The sequence below is a fragment of the Mytilus trossulus genome, chromosome 9 (genome assembly GCF_036588685.1).
Source record: "Mytilus trossulus isolate FHL-02 chromosome 9, PNRI_Mtr1.1.1.hap1, whole genome shotgun sequence".
In the NCBI taxonomy this organism is placed as follows: Eukaryota; Metazoa; Mollusca; class Bivalvia; order Mytilida; family Mytilidae; genus Mytilus; species Mytilus trossulus.
This window is the reverse complement of record NC_086381.1, coordinates 46,785,397-46,803,074: the sequence shown is the minus strand read 5'-3', so window position 1 is coordinate 46,803,074 and position 17,678 is coordinate 46,785,397. Positions and strand designations below refer to the sequence as shown.

The window sequence follows — 17,678 nt, the reverse complement described above, 5'->3', positions numbered from 1 at the left end:
AGCAAGTATTTGGTCAATGAACTTCTAATCCTTTTTCTAAAAAAATTAATCGACGGGTTCCAATAAATATTGGTTGTCAGAAATAATGCCGGATGTTCTCGAACTATATATTCTATTATGATCCTGCATATCACTTCATTGACATTCGCACTCACCCCGTCAATGTCTTTATACTGGCATGTCACTGTTGTTCGTCTTATTGTGGCTCGTTATTTAAAGATGTGGATTCCAAATGTTTGGCTATCGTTGTTCATGATACAGGTTAGTCCATTTAGGAGGGGACTTTGGACACATGCTGTTTTATAATGTTTATTTTTATTCTTGTAGCTTCGAATTTATATTTAGGATCTCTGTTCCTTAGTTGGGTATGCTAATGTGTAAATTTTATTATATTTTATTATACTGTACTAGATTATATTTACTTATATCAAAATAATCTGTTATTGCCTTTATGTTGAATTCAGTTGTATGTTTGTTTAATACAGTTTATTTCATTTGCATATAACACTGTATAATGTTATGCACTTTTCTGATACTTTTTTAGCTGATGGATGAAAATTATTACTTCGTTTAATGATTATCTCTGCTCTAGCTAAGGGGTTAAATTGAAGTGCATATACATACGGATATAATGAGGTCGAATTATTCACTTACAAATGCACAATTAATTATCAATATTTCTTAGTTTAGTTTTACAAAATTGATTTATTCTGGCTGCTACAAAAAAATATTATTTCTCTTTTTCACTTCCGTTAATGATTTAACAAAAAACCACCATGCATTAGATTTTCCATATATCTCGTAGCAAGTGATCCCACATTAGAATAGTTTATATATTAAGAATAACTAAATATACATATTAAAATTATTTCCTTTTCCACTATATCTATTTTGTAATAAAATAATACTTAAATGCCAGTGTCAATATACATAATTCATATACTGTAAGAGGGCAGATACAGAGTGATACCATTTTGTCATCAAACTGCGTCATCATAATTTTGTCAGTGGTGACGTTGCGTGGCTTGACTCCATTAATAAACGTTCAAGTGAGAAATTCTGAAAACAACAGACTATGGTGTGTTTTATGATTATTTGATAATTGAATTTTATTAATTTTGAATTTAATGAACCACAAAATTAATTTTTGACTCTTTTCACTGAATAATTCCGCAAAGCGGATTATGTGAAATGTGAAGAGTCAAATTAATTTTATGGTTTAATTAATTCAATTTGAATTATTGCCATTAATTTAAATTAATTTCTATCAGGATTATGGCTCAAAGAACTTTATATAGTATCGATATTAACAATAACAACGCACACGCATGCTGGCATATGAAAACACAACGGCAGAGTGGGCGTGTCGCCATAAAAATTGACAACATTGAAAAAAAGGTAATACTTTAAACAAATCAAAAGAAAGTAAAAACAGTATGTTTTCCTTATCTTATATGTTCATATCTATTTCGTGCCTAATGTTTTTGCTGCTATTTGAAGGTAGCACAATACAAAGATTTCCTCACTCCCAATCAGACTACTTTAAACTGATGTAATTCATTTCATCCTTTTATATATTTTATAAATGAGGTACCAAAAGAAATATGAAAGATTAATCTTTCAAATTTTGATAGTTTCATTATGACATAATTATTACATAATTAATTATTATGTAACTAGTTGCTATATTTTGATATCCACACTTGAATGAATTTAGCGTGTTTGTACTTCATACTATTCCAAATTATTTTATAAATTCTTATACAACACAGCTTGACCTCCAAAACTGTGTCTCAGATTTCCAACAACACCAATAAAACACATTTTATACCCAATTGAATTTAGTGGTCTCCTATGAATTGATGTTGCAAACTTCATTGAAGATTAATGAGAGAATGAAATACAATAGGAAAAATCTGAGACACTGTTTTGGAGGTCAAACTGTGTTGCGCAAGAATCTATAAAATATTTTGGGATGCTATGAATAACAAAGAAGCTAAATTCATTCAAGTATGGACATCACAATATGGCAACTAATTACATAACCATTAAGTATGTTATAATTATGTCATAATCAAAATATCACAATTATAGAGATTAATCCTTCTGTTTGGTACCTTATTTATAAAATTTATAGAAAGATGATATGAGTGGAATTACATCAGTTTAAAGATGTCTGATTGGTGATGAAAAATCTCTGTGTTGTGCTACCTTAAACAAAGCACATGACGTGAATAAAATAATGAATTTAATTGAAAATTTTCACACTACTTATTTATTAATTGACGTCTAATTTCTCACAATTTCCACATTTTTAACATGTTCGTATGAATGAATAATATCCAAAAGTCAATTCCCCGAATGCCTATATTGATCTAAGAAAATAAGAGGTAGATATTGTAATTTTGTATTTAAGAAAAGCTGCCAAACACTATTTTCTGAGGTCCAAACAATTGAAGTCATGAATTGTACAATTATGTCATATATGGCTGTCACAAAAAACGTTTAGCTATGTAAATATTATGTTCAATGTGTTTCGCGTTTCACATCAATCTATCATTTTTTTATCTGTACAGCGGTTCTGATTATCTTATATGCGAATCTTCAGACGATTAAACAAGAAGTGCTTTAAGGAGGCCCGCGGGTACAAAAAATTAAACATTTTTTTTTCATTACATATTTTGTGTTTACACTGTAAGTTATTACTTTATGATATGGTACAAAAATTAACCAAACAATCGATTCGGTTTGGCCCAAGATGAGTTTTAAAATGCCATTTGATAGAATAAAATGGAAATATCTGTTTGAACTCATCGGTGACCTATTTTTTTTTTTATTAATGTTTGCAAAGAAGTTGTACAGAAACTAAATAATTGAACATTTTTAGCGATTTCTGTAATTTAGTTCTATTTCTATTTCGATATAACCTCTATTTCTTCTATTAGTTCAACAACAAAAAAGGACACAAACAAGAATTTATTATGCTTCTTTCAGAGGCAGATTGTGACCCCATTTTTTTATTTAATTTTTCTATTTAAAGTATAGTATAACGTTCATTAAGATAATTTAGCGAAATCTTAGGCATATATTTAAACCAAAAATGATTTCTACACGCGAACACCCTTAAATGTATAATAATTTGGTGACAACTGGAGACAAGGATGTTTTGTATTTAGAGTTTTTGAACTGACTTGGACGAAGGTTAAAATTCCACATACTTATGGAGTAAACATTATACTATCATCGGACGGACTTTTGAGTCACAGAAAAGACCTCCGTTTATGACATTTTAAATTACACAGAATACAATGTTTGGAATACCTGATCTACGAATGGGCATCAAAAATCCGATTTATTAGGATTCCGGGAACTTTTGTATAATCATGGTTATTTTTTTTAATTATTTTTGCAATTCGGAGATTTTCACAAGGCCTGTTCATTATATTTGAATATTATTCCAAGCGTATGCAAGAATGTAAATTAAAAATGTATAGACCCAGGCCATGAGAAGATGAAAAATTTATTATATGCATGAACTATTTTGATGCAGTATAGTGTACAAGTTAGGAGTACAATACCAGAGCAACAATCAGACTCCTTTATCGAAAATAAACTGACAACGACATGGGTAAAATCGACACAACATAGAAAACAAAAAACTAAGCAACACGCACACCAACACCGCTCCACGTGAGGCAACCGTCCTGTTCCTTATATTATTACGGATCTGATAATTCCGTACGTAACATTTGTGGTGAAAATGAAAGTATATTGTAGTTACAAGATAAGGAACATATTCGATTTCATCTGCGAAACGGTAATTTTATAACGGTAAAAAAAATCGTAAAGTTTTCCACTAGAAATTCATGACGAAATTTCTGTAAAATATAGCGAGTTTGTGCCTAAATCGCATTGTGACGTCTTCGGTTTATAGTAGTTGTGGTTTATTGAGAACTTTATTATGACTCTATTCAAATGACGTATTATGCACCCAATATTTGTACTTATTGGCTTTCTTAAAACTTTAGCCTGACTACGGTTCCAGATCTCCGTGAAACATGACAGGTGTATGCACTTGTATTGTTTATTGAACTTTTCATTTTGACTGTATGCATGAATTCAATCTTATTAACAAACTACAACAACTGAATTACAGGCCCCTGATTTGAAACAGGCACATACATACAGGTAGTTTTCTTTACAAGTACTCTAAATATCCATATCAAAGAAAATATTTGTAATGCATATCGATTGCAAAAATCAGTCGATTACTACGAAAAAAGTGGTCATTTGTACAAATATGTTTATCTAAGCATAAAATTGACGGCCATTTTGTTATTAGTTTATATGGCTCTATATTCTAAAGTGTTTCAAACCATGTCAATAGTTTTAGACTGTTTCTATGAATAAATTCATCATATATACCAGGATTGAACTTTTTGGAATTGCGTCAGACACGCGTTTTGTCTACATTAATACTTATCAGTGATCCAAAATGTTTATTAAAAAGCCCCAATAAAGTACTAATTTAAAGAGCATTGAGGACCAAAAATTAAAAAAAAAAAAATCCATTAAGATGAGTTACACCAATACATCGTACTTATCCTCTAGACTGTTGGTGGCCATTATGTAAGTTTACGAGATGGTTCTAGTAATGTGCAACAGTTCTTGCTTTCACATGTTTATAGCCTATTGACTCTAAGTGGCCATTTTTAATTTGGCGGGCGTTTTGGATTTTTTTTCAGTCAAATATTGTTTATAAGCATTCTAACGAACGCTGTATAAAGTTTTATATATTAACCATATAGTTAAGTGATAAATGGTGACAGTATATTGGATTTAGTCGTTGTTCTTATAGTTAAAAACAACCTATCAAATGTAACAAATATATTGTCAATAGAGATATCAAGTATGTTTATAATATCAGTTTTAGACATTTTGCTTGTTAGAATGAGAACGATTTTTCACGGAGTAGAATTTACACCCCCTTCACCCTCTATCAGCAAGATACTTGTATTTACGTTGGACTTTCTTCTTTATGTTCTTCTTAGTTTTTCGAATAAAGTACAAACTCTTTCAATTGGCGTTTAGAGTTATATTTGTAATTCTCATCGGATTTTGTCAAATGTGTTGACGTCTTTCTTTTATATTTATGTGTTATGGAAAGAAAAATTAATCACCGTCTTCTTTTATTAGATTTGATTTGTAACAAATATATTGTCAATAGAGATATCAAGTATGTTGATTATATAAGTTTCAGACATTTTGTTTGTTAGAATGAGAACGATTTTTCACGAAGTAAAATTTACACCCCCTCCCCCCTCTATCAGACAAGATACTTGTATCTATATTGGACGTTCTTCTTTATGTTCTTCTTAGTTTTTCGAAGAAAGTACCAACTCTTTCAATTGGCGTTTAGTTTGGAATGGAGAAAACCTGTGAAAAGCGTATAAAAGTAGATACTTTGATATTATTGCAAATTAAAAGGAAATAGTAGAGATTGTGTGTCCTCTAAACGATCGATTTTAGTATTCACATCTGATTTGAGTCATCTCTAAAATACGTTGAAATAACTTTGATGACCGGCTTTGCTTGCTGATATATAAAGGTAATGAACCACAGTTCGAAAGTTATAAATCGATTGAGAGAAAACAAATCCGGGTTACAAACTAAAACACATCAATCTTAAGAGGAAAATAATGAAACAACAGAAACACAACAAAATACCAAAAACGACAATGACACACACAACGAAAAAAACTATAAGATATCAACTGCCATTTTCCTGACTTGGTACAGGACATTTATATAATTGATGTTAGTAATTAAGAAAGAGGTTTCGTGGAGCTGTTTGAAGACACAGAAATATACAGTTGTTGGTATAGACATTTTAAGTAGTTTATATATTAACACAGTGGTGCATGGGAGATACAATTCTCCGTTTGGTTTTGAAGTTTTAGTGTATATGTTGAGTTTCAAAGTGAATTGTCAATACAGTTTTGTATCTAATGCATTTATAAAGTAGTTGATGTATCATGATTTACACTTACATAATTATGTAAAAACGATATTGTTTGTTGTTTTATCTCATCAAGAAAGAGGGACAATCTTTTTACAACATTTGGTTCTCTAAATATTCATGTAGCATGGGTATTGATTAACCCAATAAGTTTCTTAATTATATTTCGTATTAAATATGGCACATTCTTAATACATTAGGAACGAGTATCAACGTTTTCGTTCTTTGTTCAACGCATTGCCTGGTATACTCCTGGACTGTAGTGTTTACCATTTAGGCTAACGAGATTTTGCGCCCATGGATAACATACTTCTCAGACAAGTGTTATTGACCATTAATTACGTGTCCAGACGGATTATATATGATTGGTAAAACAGCAAAGCTATAATCTAGATGTTTAGTCTTGAAGTCATCAATACTGGGATCCCGCAACACGTGTTTGAAATTGAATACTTTTGATGCAATTGATTACACGAAAATTCACCGAAACTAAATTAACATAACTTCTGCATTCAGGTCCGTACGCTCCACATATACTAGTAGTCGATTGAAGAGAGGCATAGCACTGAATGGGGAGAGTATATGCTTATATCCTGATTATCTGTTAAAAATGTATTGCTATTCAAAAGAAATCTTTTCGAACATTTCATTCGATTAATTTAAAATTGTTGAGAAAATAACTACTTTTCAGCGGTAGAAATGTCATTTAGAATAGAAAAAACAATGCGCCCTCCATCCTCTTTAATAACTAAGCTGGAACAACAAATTACTTACAATGTGTCTTGTATTAGTCATATACCATGATCGGATGGTAACACATTATGTGTATTTTTCTTCATGCAATAAAAGTTACATTTTTTATTGTGAATGGAGAACAATTTCAAAGTTTTATATATAAATTAATTAGTAGGTTGTATATCTAAATTAATTAGAGAGTTTTATATCTAAATTAATTAGTGAGTTTTATATCTAAATTAATTAGTGAGTTTTATTTCACATTGAAAATCAGCCGTATGGCGTATTAAAACCTAAACGCATTAGAAAGTTTTATCCCATTTAGAAAATAAAATTAACGGTACTAATTTTCTTGCACCAGATGCGTATTTCGACAACACATGTCTCTTCAGTGATGCTCGTGGCCAAAATATTTGAAATCCAAAGCTTATATAAAAGATGAAGAGCTATAATCCAAAAGGTCCAAAAAGTATAGCCAAATCCGTGAAAGAAATCAGAGCTTTGCACGAGGGAGATACATTCCTTAATTTATAGTAATTTCTATCATTTTGTAACAGCAAATTTTAATAACACAAAAAATCCGTATTTTCATGCCAGTACCGAAGTACTGGCTACTGGGCTGGTGATACCCTCGGGGACTAATAGTCCACCAGCAGAGGCATAGACCCAGTGGTAGTAAATAAAATTAACGGTACTAATTTTCTTGCACCAGATGCGCATTTCGACAACACATGTCTCTTCAGTGATGCTCGTGGCCAAAATATTTGAAATCCAAAGCTTATATAAAAGATGAAGAGCTATAATCCAAAAGGTCCAAAAAGTATAGCCAAATCCGTGAAAGAAATCAGAGCTTTGCTTAGAATGGTCGGTAAATATTATGCTAAGTTTTGCAATTCTTCTCAGAATACTGCATATTTTGACTGTCCCTTTGGTATCTTTCGTCCCTCTGTTAAGGGCAAAAATCTAAAAATTAGTTCAAACGTCCATTCAAATTTGTAGAGGAGCTGATCATGATAAATTGAGATCATATCCCCCGCTCAAACATTGTCTAATTGAAATGATTTCTGATTTTTCTTCATATATATATAGAGGATCAGAAAACAATAATAATAGCGCTATCGTGGTGACTTCAAAGTAATCATGGGATGAACGGAACAAATTTCAGAAGAACTGGTCATTAAGTAAAAAAAAAAATGTATGGTTATTTGCAATAGTTTATGAATTATTAACACAGTCTTATAATTCACTAAGTTTTGTTTTTAGTATATCAGTTACTTTATTTTATCAAAATTAATCTTATCAGCAGGTTTACACTTGTTTCGATTTCCTGATTGTTTGTCGACTTATATATTAAGAACAATGCTTTTCCTTGTTTAATGTACTTATTTTAACATAAATCTCATGTTTTAAAAGTATATGTTCTGCCTTTAAAGTGCAAAGTTCATTGAACATATTTATATTCTTCCTTAAAGATGAAAATAGGACATGGTGTATAAGTATAATTATCAGACTTTCGTATCTGTACTTCGAGGTTAGTACTGTATCATTGTATAATATTTTATCACAAATTGTGCATTTTCCCTTTGATCTTTTTTGTGATAATTTTTCATATCATGCTTCTCGCTTGAAATGGTAAAGTATCGCGAGAACCCGAGGAGTCACGTGGCGTTGTTAATGAAATTAATATAACATTGACAACGTCGTCATTGATAAAATAGCGATAAACTGATTAGAATTGGTCATCTCAACTCGATTGCTTTTCTCGCTTTCACCATCTCGGCAGAAAAATAATCTCGTTGAATATATAGTTATTACACGTACCAGGATTATATTTTAATAGAGATGATGAACGATAATCAATACATCCAGGATAGTTCAATCTCAAAATGTCAATAATATTGAGAACAATGAACGAAGAGACCAAACCCAAAATCGGAAGTAAACCAAGTTTTACTCAGAAACAAAGAAATTGCTAATATCATTCGAACTTTTTCTCTACAACAACATGAGCAGTAAATGACAATGTAAATGATTTTTGGTTAAAAAAGAAATAACTGTTTATCAATATTTCAATGTGCTGTTATCAGGGTTGTATACCAGTCAGCTAATAGCATGCCTATATATCATTGATAACAGCATGATTATTTTTGTCTTATTTCAGATAAAAATATTGATTAGTGTGCAAGACTGAAAAATGTAAATATAATTTACAAAGATTGGTATTAAAATTTTAGTAAAATAAGACATTGGATAAGGTAACATTTATATCATCTTATATGTTATGCTTGAAGCATAATATCATAAAAAAAATTCATACACGTGTAGATCATTTATCAATTTGAAACAGTTCATTGACATTAGTATATAACAATAATACAAAAATAATGATTTTCAATTTGATCATTTTCCCTGAATATGTCATCAACATGATCCTTTTTTCAAAAATACTTACTTCATTTTGAAATGCACAAAAGGCAAAAAACTAAAATGATTAGTTTTGATAATACAGCAAATATTTGTTTGCTTCTAAATGCTGCATACTGACATCGATTTTACGTTCAGCACCATGCTCTAGATATTGGCGCCATTAAGTCTAAACACGTATAGGTAGCTAGTCGGAAAAAAATAACCATTTTAAGCTAATTGTTATCAAAGGTACCAGGATTATAATTGAAAACGCCAGACGCGCGTTTCGTGTACATAAGACCCATCAGTAACGCTCATAACATAATAGTTATAAAGGCAAACGAGTGCAAAGTTTAAGAGCATTGCGGACCCATAATTCAAAATACGGCTAAGGTAATCTATTCGTGGGGTAAAGGAAATCCTTGGTTTTTTTTAAATTTTAAATTTTGTAATCAGGAAATTAATTAAAGAAAAGTAAAAAAATATATGACCATTCCATAAATATTTATGTTAACACTGAACTGATGACTACTTGGCTTGTGATACCTCGGGGACGAAACGTTCATCAGCAGTGTAATCGACCCAGTGGTGTAAAAGTTATCAAAGGTACCAGGATTACAATTTGATACGCCAAACGCGTTTAGTCTACATTAGACTCATCAGTGACGCATAGATCAAAATAGTTACAAAGCCAAACAAGTACAAAGTAAATAACATATTATAATTGTGTCATGCACTAATGTAACAGGTTCCGTATTTGTAACATGTATATTTAATAGCTAAAGTGTTAGGGTTTGAAATTTTTTTGTCGAATTATTTCCATTAATTGTCTATGGTATATTAAAATGATTGAATGGATCTAAACAGCAGTAGACCAATAACGAGAAAGTCCAAATTCTATGATATAAGGAGTGACTTAACATTTCAATAGTCTTCAACCAGGAATTGGGTTTACGAAACTTTCATAAGATCTGTCATAAAAGAGGGACGAAAGATACCAAAGGGGGAGCATTTAAACAAGAACTTTTCGAGATCGGCTCATCGCTACTGGTTATCGTGCGATAATACCATTTCGGGGACCTTCGCCTACGAACAGACACACAGATGCCCGTTTCCAATATATTGCAGACTCGTCAATGTTGAAAAAAGGGGTCGTGGAGGAAAATCACTTGTTCTAATATAATTCGGTTTATCTTCCAATAGTAGCCCCAATTTAAACCATATCAAGCATATATGGGACACTATTGGGCGTAAAGTGCATGAAACAACACCCCAGTTCAAACAAATCATAAAACAAACAATACCCTTCGTCAAGAATGGTTACTGGTAGATAAGCAACATGTTAGTCGACTTATGGCAGGAATCAGAAGACTTTAAGATGCGGTTATCCGTTTGAATGGAGGCTGGGCACAAAGTACTACTGTCACGATATCTCAGTAGCATGGGCTCGAATTCCGGCGAGGGAAGAACGAAAAATTTGCGAAAGCAAATTTACAGATCTAACAATGTTGGGTTGATGTTTAGACGAGTTATATATACATAATAAACACAGCCATGTTTCACCATTGCTGGTGATCCGATGGATACATCTTCTGTAGAGTTGTCACTGACTCAGACATACTTATAAATTATATATTATACATATGAAACTTCAGATATCAAATTGAGGGAAAGAAAGAATAAACGAGTGCTTTAAATCAATTTGTCGCTGTATCTGTTATGATAACTTTTAAGGATTAAATTGATACTGATATTGAAAAATCGAATGTTCACTGTTGACAAATCATGATGATATTCGGAACATGCAGATTAAGCTATAAACAGGAAAATGAGAATAGATAATTATATGATACATTTTGTGTAATAAAATGTTTGCTGAATTAAATAAACAAATGGGTGATGTGTATACTAGTAAATAAACTTAAGACTATTCTTAGACCATCAAAAGACTCCTCTCGTGTAGTCCTAACTTTAAAACCAATGTTAAGATTTCTTGCACTGCAGGTAAATTCTCACTTTGTGATTGGTTTAACGCCGTCACCTGGTGACTCTTTATGAGACCGTAGGGGGTAGTAAATTTCATGACGTGTTTATAGCGACGACATATATTAATGTTGTTGTGTTTCATTGTTAGTTTTTTTAACAACACATAGCAGAAAAAATCAAGCGTGCGATAAATTTGTTTTACGGTTCACTACTGACCCCCTACGGATCCATAGAGGGTGAATATAATTCATATGGATTTTACTTCATGTAAACCTCTATGAATCCGTAGGGCTCAGTAGCAAACCATACAACTTATACTGTCTTAATCTATGACTACTTTGAATAACAGACTTTCGACTAAGATATGTTGTAAGACCGTCCTAATGGTAAGACATGTATAAGTCCTAAGACAGCTTCGTGAAACTAGTCCCTGGATGTTATGAAGGGGAAGGATAATTATGATTGACCTGGTAGAGGGTTCATGGGTAAAAAGAATTCAGAGTATGTTTAAAACTAACGAAAATGAAAGGATTTCACCTGGCATTCGCCCCTGCTAGTGAAGTTCCGTATAATATGTTTGCATTAAGCTTTAAACAGTGTTATTTATCAGTTTTATGAAAGATAAAACTATAATTGGACAGTTATGCCTTTTACCATCAAAATGTGTAATTAAAAGTAAATTGGTTTTTTTTTCTCCAGAAATATGGCAAGTAAATTTCCAGTTTGCAGTATCTGCGATTCCAGAAATATTTCTGTACCATCTACTACATGGTGTATTGATTGTAAAGAAGGGCTCTGTGGAGAATGTAAGGTTCATCATTTACTAAACAAGGCATCGAGAAGTCATGGCATTATACATATATTACCTGTAAGTGTCCTTCAAATTGAAGAATCCTGTAAATTACAAAGTGAAAATCATCAAGCATACTGTCATGAAAACGAATGTTCTTGTTGTACAAAAAGTCTTATTGAGGAACATAAGAAATGCAAAAATGTCACAAATATACACGATGATAAAAAGCTTTCAAATGTGAATTTCTCTCAACAAATGGACGATTTTGTAGACATTTTAAATCAAAATATAATTAATACGGAGGAAATCGATGAACAGACCAGACAAATTTATAAGGCTTTAATTCAACGGGAGGATAATAAGGCAAAATATGAGGAACACGGTAAAATTGTTGTGCAGACAAGCTCAGACTATAGGTCTTTAATGAAACAGAAGAATAAAGAGGCTAAATACTGGAAACTTGGTGCAAACGATGAACAGCTTACACAAGCCTATACGTCTTTAATACCACGGGAAAATAAAGAGGCGCAATACTCAAAACTTGAAGAAAACGATAAGCAGATTATACAAGCTCATACGTCTTTAATACCACAGGAAAATAAGGGAGAAGCATATACAGAACTTAGTGAAATTGTTGTTCTGACCAGTGCAGTTTCTGCATCTTCAATTGGACCGGAAAATACAGAAGAAGCATCTACGGAACTTGGTAAAATTGTTGAACTGACCAGTGCAGTTTATACGTCATCAATAAAACAGGATAATACAGAAGAAGCATCTTCGAAACTTGGTGAAATTGTTGAAGTGACTAGTGCAGTTTATACTTCATCAATGGCTCAGGAGAATATAGAAGAATATTATACGGAAATTGGTGAAATTGTTGAACTGACCAGTCAAGTTTATACGTCATCAACGGAACAGGAGAATAGAGAAGAAACATATACGGATGCTTCATCTATGGAACTAGGTGAAATTTTTGAAATGACCAATCCAGTCTATACGCCATCAATAGAACAGGAGAATATAGAGGAAACATATACGGAACTTGGTGAAACTGTTGGACAGACTGATCCAGGTAACATGTCTTTTGTGCGACAGAAATATAAATAAACACATTCTAATGATTCCACTTTTAAACCGGCAAAGAAACATTCATGTTATACCAGACTGACCACAGATCATTACATAGGTTGTTAAATGTTAAAGCCTTAAATTTGAAAAGGATGTTTTAAGAATAAGTATTTGTTTGTCATAAGTAAAGTATTACAACCATTGATTAATTCAACAATTTTTGTAAAACACGTAAAATAATAGATGAGTAGAAGTGAGGTGGGAAAATCAAAACGAAAAAACAAAGTTAACAATATCATGACAAAATAGAAAGACAATACACAGTGAACATAACGCAACATAGAAACCAGACTCAGCAACAGATTTTTTTTCAAAACATCCTTCTTTATATAGTTTTCTTAAAATCTTATTCATGCAACCTAATTAGCACGATATATGTGCATACACATGAAAATCATGTATGTATATACCAATACATGAACTAGACAGTATAAATGTATAAACCCAAATTAAGGATTTGATTATTGAAATATGACCATTCCTTGATCTTCTTTAAGCTAACGTTATAACCCTAGCAAAAAGGAGTGTCCATTTCGCTGTGCGGGGTGTACAAATTTGCAGCCACTTCGGATCAGAATAAACGTCCGATGCGAAGCCTCTTTAAGTGAGAAAATTCGAGGTCTTTGCACGTTAAAGAAACACTTTTTCTAACACTTTTTTGAAGTGCCCATTGAAAGTCAAAATTAATATCCGTATTCAAAAGTTCACATTTTCCGCTCTTCTCGCTCTTCATCCACGCCAATTCCTAAATTACAAACCTTCCTATTGTATTCAAAATTGATTTCTTCTCATACTGAAAAATTGAGAAATATTTCCCACTGGAAGCTACGCTTATCACACAAGCAGGTAACCAAGCGTTGTTACAAATCCTTCCTCAAATTCTTTTTTTAAATGAAATAAATAGTTTTATTTCCTGCTCTATATTTGTCTGTCCAGATGTCATTCCGTTGACCTAGATATAGACAATAATACTGCATTGACCTAACATATCAATGATATAAGGATGAGGCTTAGAAACGGGGAAATGCGAAACTCTGCAGAGCATTTTCCCCGTTTCGGGCTGAATCCTTTATATCATTGTATCTTTTATACTGCAATCTATACAGTCCGCCGAAAGTTAAGCACCCCCGAAATATAACTGGCAATATTTTTATAACTATTGCAAAAAAATTATTAATGTTTAGTGTTATGAATTACCTTCAACATACCCTAAGAAAATCCATTACGACCAAAAAGATTGAACTCCGATAAAGCAGTCAAGCAACCTCTTATCAAAGGTCATCTGCGCGTTTACAAATACACTGTTTCTCCAGGTGGTCGTGTTTGTATTCGTACATTGGTCAGTCGACTTCTCAAAGGCAACCAAAGAGCAAGTTTTGGTGTATAGAGACCTGTACTTACAGGTAGGCACTCTACCGTCAGGTTTTAATGGGATAATGACTATCTATGCTTGAACATAAGAAGCTGAGAAAACACTCATTGTTCAGATTGTAGTCAGTTTCTTTTACTGCCAGTAGACGCCATAATACGAATTTCGCGGGAAAACAAAACGGCCTATGACCAAAAAACAATGTTTGCACAAGGACTGCATTCAGTGCTGGTGGTGTTTCAGTACGGGGTTGCTTCTTATGCCCTTATAAGCTTGGTACGCATATTCTTCAGGGTAGTATAAACGGACATACATAGAGAGATTTGGTGCCTTAAAACATTGTAGTCCCTCATTTTGATAACCCCCCACTTGCGTCTACATTGCTAAGACCTTTGTACATGGAGGACAACGCTAGAACACATAGGGCAAGGATTTTAACCGAGTCCAAAGAGACACAAGCATTTACACTATGTTTTAGCCTTCCATGTCCCCATACATAAACCTTATCAAACATTTCTGAGATGCCATGGGCGGAAATCTCAATCACAGAGATCCACCTTCACAATATTTAGTCGATTAAAAAGTGGTATTTGTTGTTTAATGCAACAGATTTCCCTAAACTAAAGCTTGAAGGCTTGCACCGATAATGATACGTCGTGTTATGAAACTGAACCGGAAGTGAGGTTGTAAGACATGCTATTGACTCAAATATTGACCTTAAATTTGCCAAACATACCAAAGCTTATGTGTAGACAATTCAAATAATATTGGGTGATCAATTGTTGTAAAAAAATAAAATCACAGTGAAGTTTAAATTATGTTTCTGAATTGTGTATTTACACTATTTCTATGAACGGAAAACCTACATGCATAGAACCTTCATAAGTGACTATAATTACATTTCTGGTTTGTTTATGGTATACATTAGCAAAATTGCTATATGATTGATTTCTTTTTTTGGTGGAATAATTGATTTTTTAAATTTGAAAAAAAATCTATGCAATAAAAATAGGTGGTGCTTAACTTTTGGCGGACTGTATATAAAGAAAAATATGTTCAATTCTTGTTTAATGCCTTAATGCTATTATTTTATTTAAATATTTTGAAACTTCCCCCTGTGATAAAAAAAAGGCCTCATATCATGCAGGCGGAGACATATACAACACAATGACATGTACATTACCTGTAGAAACCCGAAATCGATGGTAAACAAATTTGTTTAAGAACTAAATAAAATAACAACAATAATCACAAAACCTAAAATATTTATAGTGAAATATGTTTGGTTTTTTTTGGTTGAAATTGCAAACGAAGTTTGCGTCGTTTTATACATTGGAAACAAGAACAGGTTGAATCGATCGTATGAATAATTAGTTATAATTTTAGAAATTTTCTATTTCAATATTCATGAGGAAAAGTGATATCAGGTCAGTGACTGTATATGACATAAAAATTAAACGGTCAACGTATTCTGACTGCTCAAGTGGAACAAGTGCAGTATAAATATGTTTAATCAAACATGTTGTTGTGTTAATTTTAGCCGAATGGGTCCATTGGTCTTGTGTTTACACAGATCTAATGTATGTAAGGTACAATACGTTGTTATAATTTCTGCAATTCACTTCAACATGAACAATGGTCACAAAAATTAGAAGGGTTGTATATGTTCCTATTAGAAAACAAAATTGCAAATCGAGCTAATTTTCGCGAGCGTTTATTTTCGCAACAAAAGAAATATCTTTTATTTGATAGATGCTTGCAGAAAAATCATTTGAATACAAGAGAAAGAGATGCGAATATCATGCCAATTGAATGTCATGCATCATGGTAATACTATGTTTCATATTAAAAAAAATCCTATTTTATTCTGTAGAGCCAATTAAATGATTAATAGCAAGACAGTACAGATAAAACAAAAATATAAAGGCTACTTATAAGTTCCTTTATAAGAAGTGTAGAGATTAAATACAAAGAGTGGATATATATTTAAATTGTATATATAATGTCAAGTTTGTTCGTTACATACAGAGTCGAACAAGTACTTTTACCCTCCGAATTTGTTTTGTCCTTCGTTTCAGGTCTTTGTTTCATTGTCATGGTCAAACCAGGGAAGGCTGCATGGAAGTTTGGATTAACTAGTCATTACCGACTGCATGTTAAACCTGATGGCTTCACATTTGAAGACATAAAGAAAAGGACGTTAAAATGTCATTGGCCATATGATATCGTGCAACAATATGGAAAGTCAAAAGAAGGGCGAGAATTTGTAATTACTGTAGGTAGGAAGCATATTTTAGGTCCGGGTAATATCACATTTCGGTGTGATTCGAGAGATAATTTAGAAAGACTTTTTCGCTTAGTACCCATCTTTATACAACAGTCAGCAGGCAAACCTTGACACCAGAGGATATAGACTTGAATGTATTTAATACAACCTAAAACCGATAAAGCCATTATATCTGTTTAGAAGAAGACAAGACATTTTTTTTCCTTATGAAACCAAAACATACAATAACTTTGATTTTTATGTTACAACATACAAGCTGAAAGAAAACAGATTTTGTATATATCTTTAGTAACAGTTGAGCAGATGAATTAAGTTCTACAGTGAAGGCGAATCATTCAAGTAACATAAAAAAGATCAACGAATTACAATTTTATATAGGTTTGTATGCAGAATTTGACAAAAACTACGAAAGTTAATATCCACGAAGATGTGAGATTTCCTTAACCCTCGAAAGTTGGTATCCATGAAAATAAATGAATTCACAATATAATATTTATACTATCTTATGTGCATATTATACTTTTGTGCCTGCAAGAACATGTATTGATTTAATTAATGTTTAGATCAGCTTATATGTATATGCGTTGAACCGTGTTTTTATTTTGCCGTAAATTAAAGCTATAAAATTCCGATGCTAACTTCTTACCTGTTATTGTATTAAGAGGTACTCGTGTTTTAAAAAAAATACCTTTGTTCGTTAAATCATATTAATTCGACGAATATACAATGGTGTCAACAAATTATAGAAGAAATAGATGACAAACATATGCAAAAAAGCCGATTTCATAGGTTTTGTTATATAACTTAACATCTGGTAACAATATACCTCACTTTTATTCCAAGAAAACACTGCTTAAATTATCAATTATCCAAGAGCTTGCAACACCAATGAAAATGCCAAAAGTTATCGTTGCTTGAAGACAAAATTGATGAGCAAGTATTTAGTCAATGAACT

General features: G+C 32.1%; 1 protein-coding gene across 2 annotated transcripts; it reads left to right on the top strand.

Annotated features, from left to right (window-relative positions):
• The first annotated feature begins 8,172 nt into the window (after nt 1-8,172).
• On the top strand, nt 8,173-17,217 carry LOC134683019 (uncharacterized). 2 transcript variants are annotated; one of them, XM_063542015.1, is made up of 4 exons: nt 8,216-8,285; nt 8,916-8,950; nt 11,846-13,011; nt 16,515-17,217. In XM_063542015.1, exons 3-4 carry the CDS (start codon nt 11,850-11,852, stop codon nt 16,832-16,834), a joined length of 1,482 nt encoding a protein of 493 aa, XP_063398085.1. In that variant the 5' UTR covers nt 8,216-8,285; nt 8,916-8,950; nt 11,846-11,849; the 3' UTR covers nt 16,835-17,217. The 2 variants fall into 2 exon arrangements, with proteins under 2 accessions (XP_063398086.1, XP_063398085.1); XM_063542016.1 differs by lacking the exon at nt 8,916-8,950 and having other exon boundaries at nt 8,173-8,285.
• The last annotated feature ends 461 nt before the right edge of the window (nt 17,218-17,678 follow it).

Bases quoted from the DNA above. Each gene is read 5' to 3' on its own strand.
- LOC134683019 (XM_063542016.1), top strand. From the start codon at position 11,850: ATGGCAAGTAAATTTCCAGTTTGCAGTATCTGCGATTCCAGAAATATT. The intron at 13,012-16,514 runs GTAACATGTCTT...CCTTCGTTTCAG, and splicing joins TGTTGGACAGACTGATCCAG to GTCTTTGTTTCATTGTCATG.